Genomic DNA, 10,871 nt, shown 5'->3' with positions numbered 1-10,871 from the left:
AACAACTGCTGTACAGCGATCATCACATCAACAGTAGCATTGAGAAAGATAGCTGGTAGCTATCGAAACGTCTGCACGTAAGTGTGTTTAACTTGGACTAGTATATGAAAAAATATACAGTTTTATGGAACAGTCCTGATGAATTTGTTCAAGAGTCTTCGTACTTTGGTGTTTTAGGAAGGATAGGTAAACTACAGATAACACCAAAAAATATGAAGAAATTATTTCCAAACCGTGTTAAGTCTGCAAACCACCATGCTTCTCATTTTCAAGAACGCTGGTTAACAATAAGCAGAGTTTTGTCTCATTTCGTAAACCAGAGAAGATATGATTTAATCAGTTGAGCTGTTTTCAATGAGTGTTATCTTGGTTTAATAGCTTTTAATGGGGTTTAAGTCCTACAAAGGTCGTGGTGAATTCTACTGTAGACTGCATCATGGGTAAAGTCGTCATCTTATAAAGTCGTCGCATTAGTTATCCTTGTTTGCTATGTCGTCGCTGATTTAGTCATTTAACTAGTGATTTCATCAGCTCTTCTTCTCCATACTAGGGTTTTGTAATTACCCGGTATATAAGTTTGCACAACCTTCATGTATCAATTTGTGGTTTTCTCCCAAGTAGTAAGAATATTGGGCAGACCGTCTTGAAGATGATCTCATCTGGAGACTTATCAACGCCTAATGTCTGCATCATCCTAAAAGTAAAAAGTAAAAATTAATAAATAATAATGAAAATAATGTATTCAAAGGTATATTTTGTTACCACAGAGTGTATGGAAACATTGAATTTCCAGATTCTTTGTTTGCTTATTTGTTTTGAATTGCTATTGTGCTATTTGATTTTGTTTTTACGGATACTTACTCATTTTGAAATGCTGTTAGAATATCGTCATTTGGGTGTTCTTTGTGATATTTCTGATACGCAGACAGGCTTTCTAAAACACCTAGAAGGTTCGACAGAGACTCATCCTTGTGTTCATACAATACATATCTGTAAAACAAAAAACGTCGGATGATATTCTACATGTGGCGCAAAGTTTTTGACAACAATGAATCTTCAATTGGGCCTCTTATACTACGCACTAAAAGTATATCCGTATACTTAAACCAAAGGCGATTTCTTAATACTCTAAACCTATTATCAAATAAAGTAACCAATAGATGGAGACATTTGTTCTGCGTATTTAGATACTTCATTCGGTACGATGCGCCTTTTTTATTTTCTCCAAGTTATACCAACTTCAAATTAAAACAGAGAGCATTTAAAAAGTGACAAGTCAATTTGAAATGCTCTCTTTTTCATTTATATTAGTATAAGTTATGGAAATAAAGTCGCATCGTGCCGAATAAGGTATCAAAATACGAAAAACGAAATTATCTGTCTATTACTTTATTTGGTAATTTATGTTTAGTGTCTTTAAGACATTGTATTTGTTTTGCGCACTATAATATCTACTCACTTTATTATGTTCTCCTTCTTTCCAGAATAGGAATGTTTAGTTCAGCAAAGTGCGATCAAAATAGTTAAAACCAGCGATCTGTACTCTAGTCCCAGACTATAGTGGAGCCCATACTGCAGTTACTGTCCGTTTTCCTATACACAATACACAGTGCTCTTACCATTGACGCGTGGTGACCTCTACAAATAGTGTACGTTAGAAGTATGGAGATTTGCCTAGTTAACGTCGCTGTGTGAAAAATAACCGGCCAATATTAAAAGTACTCTTCTAAAATTCTAGAAAATATAGTTTTGTAACATGTCCTAAATTTTTAGCTAATGTAGATGTTTGGAAATATGCGTACTTTGGTGTTTTAGTGTAATGTTAAAAAGAATAGTACATTGCCTAGTTAACGTCGCTGTGTGAAAAATAACCGGCCAATATTAAAAGTACTCTTCTAAAATTCTAGAAAATATAGTTTTGTAACATGTCCTACATTTTTAGCTAATTTAGATGTTTGGAAATATTCGTACTTTGGTGTTTTAGGAAGGATATGTAAACGATAGATAACACCAAAAAATATGAAGAAATTATTTCCAAACCGTGTTAAGTCAACAATCATTATGTTGCTCATTTTCAAGAATGCTGGTTAACAAAAAGCAGACCATTGTCTCATTTCGTGAAGGTCCACATACCATTGTTTCCTTGCGTTTCCTTTATAATCGGTTACCCAACTGAAGCTATAAATACCAGCTCATTGCGATACCGCACATATAAAACAGACACATGTGCACAACCATAATCAGTTGAGCTGTTTTCAATGAGTGTTATCTTGGTTTAATAGCTTTTAATGGGGTTTAAGTCCTACAAAGGTCGCGGTGAATTCTACTGTAGACATGACTGCATCATGTAACACTGGCAAAAGTTACCCTCTACCGTGTAGTGTGATATATGAAATAAGAAGGTGTGAAATAAGCTCATACAGGGTGTCCCAGAACAAAATACAGGGTGAATGAATTTGGACATATTCGAGAAATAGGCATCAAAATCCAAAAATTATAAAAGCTCCGTATAGCATATCTTATTATGCATCTCATACTCGAATTTTACTTGAATCAGTTGACTGATTGCAACTGAATGAGCGATTAAATAACGCATGCGTCATTTCACTTCATTCCATATTTGAAAGAAAGATCATTCAACCAACGCAATGCACACTAGTGCACACTAGTGAAATCCTTTTCATTCTTTTTAAACAATCTTGCAAAACATTTACTTATTACGTTTGTTCAAATTTGAAAAACTGCACGATATTGAAGATGAAAGCTTGCATGTAAGGAGATGCTCAGTACTTGTAAATATCTCTTTTTGTTAATGTCGATATAGTTAATGCATAAAGTAATATTGCATAAAGAATTACAGCTGGCTAAAGGTTTTCTCACATACATAAATGTTTGTGGAATATTTCCAAGAAATGGTAATGCAAAGTTTTAATCTTTTAAAACTTCAACATAATGTTGCATGACATCAAAAATCACACGTAAAGCTGTAAGTACTTGATCATTGTTATTCTTGGCACATTAAATACTCTTTGGAAAGTTAAAACATAACATATTTGCACAAAATAAACAATTAAAGCTGGGAATTAGCTTCCAACTGCAGATGACTGTTGTTCATCTTCAGTGAAAGCATGAATAACGCAACACCGTCGAAATTTAAAATAGATAATGCATATGGGAACTAAATTTAATGAGATACACAAACTTTAGGAAGGGGTGAGCTAGTACGAAAAAAGCGCCTCTTTATCAAACTTGGAATGAACTACATTGATACGCGCATTATGTAATCGCTAATTTCTTCGCAACCGGTGAACCGAATCAAATAAAATTGCGCATATGATGCACGATATTAAAAGTGAGCTACGCGCTGCATTTTAATTTTTTTTGATTCCGATGTCTATTCCTTGACGTAAGTCCAAATTCATTCACCCGGTATTCTTTTTATGGGACACCTTGTATAACGAACCTTTACCACTATCTATATGAAAGATGCACAGGGAAATTATCGCTTTAATTTTCTTTTAGGAGGAGGGACCCTCCAGGAAAAAATCCGCCGTCTATACGCACACCTACTCTATTATAGGTTGTTATTTTCTCTACTGGAATTGCCTACACATTGACGCCCTCTGTTGACCAACGTTACATCAAGGTTACTCTTGCTTTCTTGCCCTGCGGGACCATTATATATTGCAAGTCCTTACTATGGGAGTTTCCGGCCACAGCCCTACCGGGCGTGCGGACTTGATGTTTTTAAACCCTGACAGGATCAAGAAAAAACAATTGGAGTGACCCCGTGGGCAAGAAAGCAAGGTGAATGCGTAACCGAGTTATCAACAGCGTGTGACCCATTTCATTTTCAATTTTATTTTATCCCTTAATTTACCTCATTCGTCAGGCTCTGACCTTTATAGCTTAAGCTTGATCACTATTATTTTTTGAGCAATATTGTTTCTTTTTAGCCCTGCGGGGCAACCATATCAAACATTTTATCCATGGTATAATGGATGTCGTAGTTTAAATGGCTTTAAATATAGATAAAAAACATAATTATGTTTGATATAGTTCCGAATTTATAGAATATATATACTATATAGCATACATACCTTTGAAACCGTGGATATGGTATTTTAAGTTCCTCTTGGTATATTTTATGGTGTCTTTCCAAAGGAAATCCCCAATAGCCATTCAGTGTTTCAGAATAAAACTGACAATTTTCAATGTAATAAAATACAAAGCACAAAATAAATTAATAATAGCAGACGTAAAGGTCATTAAATGATAATCAAACGATGATTAATCGATATTTGATAACCATGAATTCATCCAATTAATTCCTAAAACAGACGACATTAAACAATCAATTTAAACTATGGTATGGGGATGGTAGATCATGAATCAACCAATTCATAATGAATCTAACAATTACATGATTAACATAATAAGACATCAGAATTATATTATATTTGCATAAATTTACTATAGACTCACAGATGAGACTATTTCACTGAGCTTCGTGGCTATTTTGTCATCGTCATGGAGGAACCTTGGATGGTTGGCGCTGGCAGCATAGACCGCCAAACAACCGGATGGTTTCAGTACACGATCGACTTCCTTGCAGAATGCTGGGAAATCAAACCAATGAGCCGCCTGAGAACATGTGACAAGGTCCACCGAATTGTCTGCTACGGGGATATGTTCGGCATCTGCAACACTGTTAAATAAGTATGGACTGTTAATATGTGACACTCTTACTCATGAAAAGGCTCTATGTATAACCTCAACAGTTTCTTAAACTGTTCTGTATGTCGAACTTATCGAAACACCAAAAAAGGACTCTCGAAAGGTTAGCTCAAACCAAAAGGCCGAAAACAGTTTTGGAGGGTTGCTTTAATTTAAAAAAAAATACATTCTCTTGATTGCTCGACATACAGGATAGACAAGAACCGTTTTCATTATTTTTTGTCGGTCGATTCCATCGAAAGCGGGACAAAATTCTCTCTATGTGAATGTGAATGGATTCTGAATTTCGTTTGACAAGCGCTTTAAAATTTTAAATTGTATAGATACTTTCACCGCTTTAAAAAAGTCTACGAGACAGACCCGTTTAATGGTGTCCTCTTGAAGTTATACTGAAGCTCTATCAAGAGGTTTTAATTGATTTTCCTAAATTACCATTTTTGGGAGACTGCAATTGGTTAAAGAAACGGGAATCATTAAAACCCAAAGAAGAATAACCACATGATAATTTCCAACCTTCTGTAATATTTTCTATTACCAATACACGCCGGCAATAATGTTGAATGACAACCACTTTGGAAAGGCTCGAAGAATTGACACAATCTTACCTGGGGGGATATGGTTGTAACGTTACAAATGTGCTCGAAGCGTGCGAAAAATTTTGCGATAATGAAGCTAAACTGATGAAATATGGTGCAAAAGTGGAATAGATTCCTCAAACAATTTGCACTTTTGGGGCTAAAATGACCAAATATGAGGTTAATTTGGTTTTATCGCCCATTCTCCCGGGATCTACGCCTATGGTAATAACCAAAAAATTATAGATATATGTAATACAATTATATTTTGCGTTCACACGTTAAATAGGCCTATTGAAAGATATTTTAAAAAGAAAGTGGAATTTTCCATTCAATAAGTGCCTGGGAGGATGAAATCAATGTTGACTTTCTTTTTGCAAATGGAAAATAAATATCGTTTTTGCTTCTTAGGTACTTTTAAAAAAATTATTAAAGAAAGTAGAACTTAATGGTGCACAACAGGTGAACAAAATCTAACATGCATATGAACATTTAACACTTTATTTGGTCAGTGGCGTAACTAGTGTTGGTAGCGCCCTGGGCAAGAAACAAAATTAGCGCCCTTACCCTCCCCCACCCACCTGAGAATATCTTAGAAGTCACCCCCCAATTCCTGAAACAATTGCGAAACTTTTGGACAAATAAGGCCTACCACTAATTAATTTTGGTTACTAGAAGTTGAATACTGTCTTAAAATGTGTGCTGAAATGCTTGCGAAGCGCGCGAAAATTTTGACTTTCATCGCTTTGAGGGGCGCAGAATCGATGCTGAATTGGTCAATTTAATTTGAAGCCCCCTAAGGGTGGCGCCCGGGGCACGTTGCCCCGATAAATATCGTTTTTGTCTTTTTATGTACTTAAAATGAGTAGAAAATCTTTAACATTGTTTTTTTTTTGCTGTCAGGCACACCTGATGATACCACACAGTGCAATTTACCTATAACCAACTTCAAACGCAATATTGCCTAAGCTCCAACACTGCAGAAATTCAGGAAATTTATCAATGAAAATTTAGCGATGATGTCATTGAGTCAACGATTTTACGAGTGCTGATTGGTTGATTGCTGTATATGTAACTGCATGGTATGTAATTAGTTTTTCTATGGGTAAAATGCACTGTGCACCAGCAAATAGAAATAAACAGTGGTTTCTTCTTTTTATGTGGAACTGTCTTGAAACAGTTTTAGTCCGGTGGCAGACCAAGGTAGGTTGGTTTTGTCAGTTAAAGTGTTTTTGTTTCTGGATTATTGTTCTGTGGGTAGTACAAAATGAGATTCCGAGGGATGTAAAATTTTTACCCCTAGGCAATTCGAGATATCCAAGGTCAAAGTTTATACAGGGGTCAAAATTATAAACTCGTCCGATTTTAGGTCAAGTTTACGGCCTTCAATTGTACAGGTTGAGTGAACATGAAAAGCCAGCTTCGTAATAACCAAAATGATGTGACAGGAAAAGGCCTTAATTGTTTCAAACAAGGCGGTTCTCGAACCACGAGTCTCGACTGCTTTCGCGATTACTTGAAAGTAAATGAGCCTGCAACAACCCATGGTGACCCCGAAATGACCTTCCAAAAATTGGATCTAAATGTTGACTGTACCCACCAAGTTTCATGCCCATATGATAATTTTTAGTAATTTGACCTCGGATGACCCTGAAATGACCGTCCAAAATTTTGCTCTAAATGCTGTCTGTACCCACCAATTTCATGCACATTCGACAGTTTTTAGTAATTTGAACTCAGATGACCACTGGGTGACCCAGGATGACCCCAAAATAATCTGAAAATGTAATCAGGTCAAGAACCTCTGGTCGCGCTACTCCCCATCAAGTTACGTCACTGTACCCCATACGGATATCCAGATAATCTATTCAAACTGTGTTTTGTTTGTTATGCAAATTAGGTACTTCATTACCAAATTCTAATCAAGCCTAGACCCTCTGGTCATACTACCCCCTACCAAGTTTTATCATTATAGCGCTACGGTTCTTACCGATCCCCAGATACAGCTCGATGATTTCTGACTGAACCATAAAACATGTTTGAAACGTGTGAACATTACACCATGAATATCTTAAACTTTGATAAAAACAAACAAACAAACAAAACAAAAACAAATATCAAAACATTTCTATTTGATTAATTTGTTCTGAGTGAAAGAGGTCTAAAAGAAAAATTGATGCATAAAAAGCCTATGTAGAAAAGTGCAAATTTTTGTTGGCCGATAATTTCATAAATGCCTGTATTTCTCAGTGAAGATGTCAAAACAAAGCAACAAACCCCCACTCACTTGATGAATAACTAACAATGTTTCAAACTTTAAAACAAGAGAATTGATCAATTCGTTTTTGGATTATACCAAAATGTCTTAGCGGGACTAACTTTTTGGAACCGTTTATTTATTTTTCATCAATATTTACAAAACATTATTCATACCAATAGTTGATATTGGGTGCTGTATTTGCTTTTCTAGCTTCATTGACTTGTGCGTCACTTATATCACAGCCCAGAACAGATTCAAAATATTCACCGAGAACATCAGTGCTCTGCCCAGATCCGCAAGCTACATCAACAGCCAAAAGGCAAGGGGATTTCTTCTGAAAACAAAACAAAAAATATGAGTGAGACATTCTCGTAGTATACGTAACCGCCACCCCACCCAAGCACCACACCCCAAAAAAAAAACCCAAGAGGATCGAGGATCAGTTATATTGTTCTGAACTCATGTTTTCAAGGCCAGAAAACTTTACCTGTTTAGAAGGTCAGAAAACAGCTCATGTTAAGACAATTTGATTAACATTGGCGTGTGCAGCATCTGGTTACCTCCGCATTTGATAGCGCATTTGCTACCAAAGGCTCTAAACAGACAAAGCTCAATACCAGTATTTAAAATTGGGTGCATTTTCAAAAGTTGCAAATCAAAACGATCACGCAGTTGGAATTCTAGGAGTCGTTTTATCTTTTCAGTTTTCGTCTATTTTTCAGATATAAAACGCAAGGGATTAAGTAAGTTTACTGTAATCTGACTTCATTTTTAAGTGAGTTGATCTGTAATTTGAATTGTTAACTTTGAAGTACCAATAAGCTTATTTTTCAAATGCTGTGTCAATAAAGGCTGGATAGACAAGATAATGGAACACCGGTGTTTTTATGGTCTAGCGCCCTCTCGTCTTTGATGTTGTTAAATTAATATGACAAAATGCCAATCCAAATGAAAAGGTCCACTTTTTTTCTGTAAAAACGTTGAAAATAAGCCCTGAAATCACAAAAGGTCCGCTTATGAGCCGGTCGCACCCCAATAAATCCTAGCCTGTCTTGGGCCGCAGTGTCGCCTTTCCTCGTAGCAATGTCTATCTCCCTATTTTGCTTCCTCCTCCCCCTCCTAATGATCAGTCTCCCCGCTACCTCCCCGGTCCCTTCTCTCTCCTCTCGAGTTCTTCTCTTTCTAGTCTTTCCGTCTCTCCTCTCATCTCTTTCTTCCTCGCCCTGCCACTCTCACTTGTTCAAGCAATTTAAGACTTCTATGCTACTCAAATTTCACTCACCGGAACGCCTTAACCGGGTCAACCGGCGTCTTCAGCGGATGTTATTGTTCTTGAGATCTGTTGTTGCTAGTGATGTTATTGGAACACAGCCGATGACATCACAGATGTAGCTGACGTCAAATTGGAAGATGTGGTGGCGCCTCCTTGGTTCCGGAGGTCAGGAGCTTGTCCCAAACAAGCTTCGATGTTTACTAAAAGTAATCCTTTGTCAGGGTTCAGTCTCCGTCTTTTAGTTATGCATGGCTTCAAGACCCTACGAGGGAAGTCCTTAGACTCACTCTCTAACACTTTTACGTTTTCCCAGTCAATCTGGTGCCCTTTTCTCCTGTCAATATGTTCCTTGATTGAAAAAAAATCTGGTGTTGTGTATAGCCTTTTTCTTGCAAAGATTGTGACTCCCTATACATTGGTGAATCTGGACGCAAGCTTGAAAAGAGGCTAACAGAGCATATATCAAAAACGGCCAGTTCCAAGTCAGCAATCAACATGATCAAGAAAAATATTGATGGAGCAAAGGGCACAAGATTGTTTGGGAAAACGTAAAAGTGTTAGAGAGGGAGTCTAAGGACTTCCCTCATAGGGTCTTGGAAGCCATCAATATCAGAACGAAAAGACCCAGACTGAACCGTGACAAAGGGTTAGACATCGACCTATTTTGGGACAACCTCCTGACCCCCGGAACCAAGGGGCGCCACCACAGCTTCTAGTTTGACGTCATCTATAATGTGAATTCATCGGAGGTGTTACAATAACATCACTAGCAACAAAAAATCTTCAGAGCAATAACCATGATAACATCCGCTGACGACGCCGGTTGACCCGGTGAAAGCGCTCCGGTGAGTACAATTTGAATAGCGTAGAAGTCTAAAATTCGTTTCTGGGTATGTCATGGTCACTCTTTGCAATTCACCTCTACAGCTCTGCATGCTCATTTTTTAATTTGCAACTTTTATAAATGCTCCAAATTTAATATACTGGTATCAATCGTGGTCAATTTAGAGCTTTTGGTAGTAAATGTGATATCAAATTGGAGCTAACAAGATGCAGCACACGACCGTCAAACCGTCACAACATAAGTAGGTTTAGATTTATGACGGGTTACCGATAACTATGGACTCTCTTTTTGTGTTACATTATTACAAATACTTATTTCATAATCTAAGGGTACTCATCACTGACTAGCAGAATGATATCAATTCCAGTTATGTTTGTGAAGAGTTTATTTAGTAACTCCTCCTCAACATTAATAATGCTACATAATTGCATTAATTTTGTTCAGTCATATACGAATCCTACGGGTGCTGTACAAGTCATACGACACTGGTTTTATGTTCGTATGTTGAATATTAATTGAATACCGTTGTTACCATGGTTACAGCAAATTTGCCACATTTTCATCAAGTGATCATGAAAAAGTTTAGATCTTATGGCCAAGAAAACTACCAAATTTACTGGATGTGGCAGTGAACTAGCGTAAGCAATGCGATATACAATGTCAAATAAGATTGCAAGGGAATGAACTTGCGTTCTTTGAGACAGACTCAGTTAGCACTTGTGTTTGATTGATCTAAATAGTTACCCGACTTCCGGGGGGGGGGGGTACTTTTTGCGCGACATAAATGTAACTCGCCAGTGGCGTACGGGTGGTTTTTAAGCTACAGTCCTGGTAATGTATCCGGAGAGCTATAGGTTTCAAACACGTACCTTTTCTTTCAGAAATTCCAAAATGTTGTTAATAACTGCAGGACTAGGTTTAGGTCTGTATTTGCTGTATAAGGCAGCGTGTTTGAGTCCAGTAAATTCTGACGCCATTATTGTTACTGGATAGTATGATATGGTATAAAAAATCTAGAAAAGTAGTAAATAACAAAACAATACAGCTTAATCCACTCAATGTGCTATCACTTAGACGAGAGGTAATTAAGATGAGGTGTTGCCAATTTTGGGCATACAGGGTGTATCAAAATGATTAGTATCCATCAAGTTTTTTTGTGTAATGAAACGCCTGCTTATTCCA

The 10,871-nt window shown here is 36.9% G+C and overlaps 1 protein-coding gene across 1 annotated transcript; it reads right to left on the bottom strand.

Annotated features, from left to right (window-relative positions):
- Positions 1–588: 588 nt before the first annotated feature.
- On the bottom strand, positions 589–10,666 carry LOC140163711 (putative methyltransferase DDB_G0268948). Its single transcript, XM_072187026.1, has 5 exons — positions 10,559–10,666; positions 7,746–7,906; positions 4,486–4,708; positions 4,101–4,201; positions 589–694 (listed from the first exon to the last, which is right to left on the bottom strand). Exons 1-5 carry the CDS (start codon positions 10,664–10,666, stop codon positions 589–591), a joined length of 699 nt encoding a protein of 232 aa, XP_072043127.1.
- Positions 10,667–10,871: the final 205 nt, after the last annotated feature.

The sequence above is a fragment of the Amphiura filiformis genome, chromosome 11, assembly GCF_039555335.1.
Source record: "Amphiura filiformis chromosome 11, Afil_fr2py, whole genome shotgun sequence".
Classification (NCBI taxonomy): domain Eukaryota; kingdom Metazoa; phylum Echinodermata; class Ophiuroidea; order Amphilepidida; family Amphiuridae; genus Amphiura; species Amphiura filiformis.
Note: the sequence above shows the minus strand (reverse complement) of the source record. Positions and strands in the feature narration are given on the sequence as shown.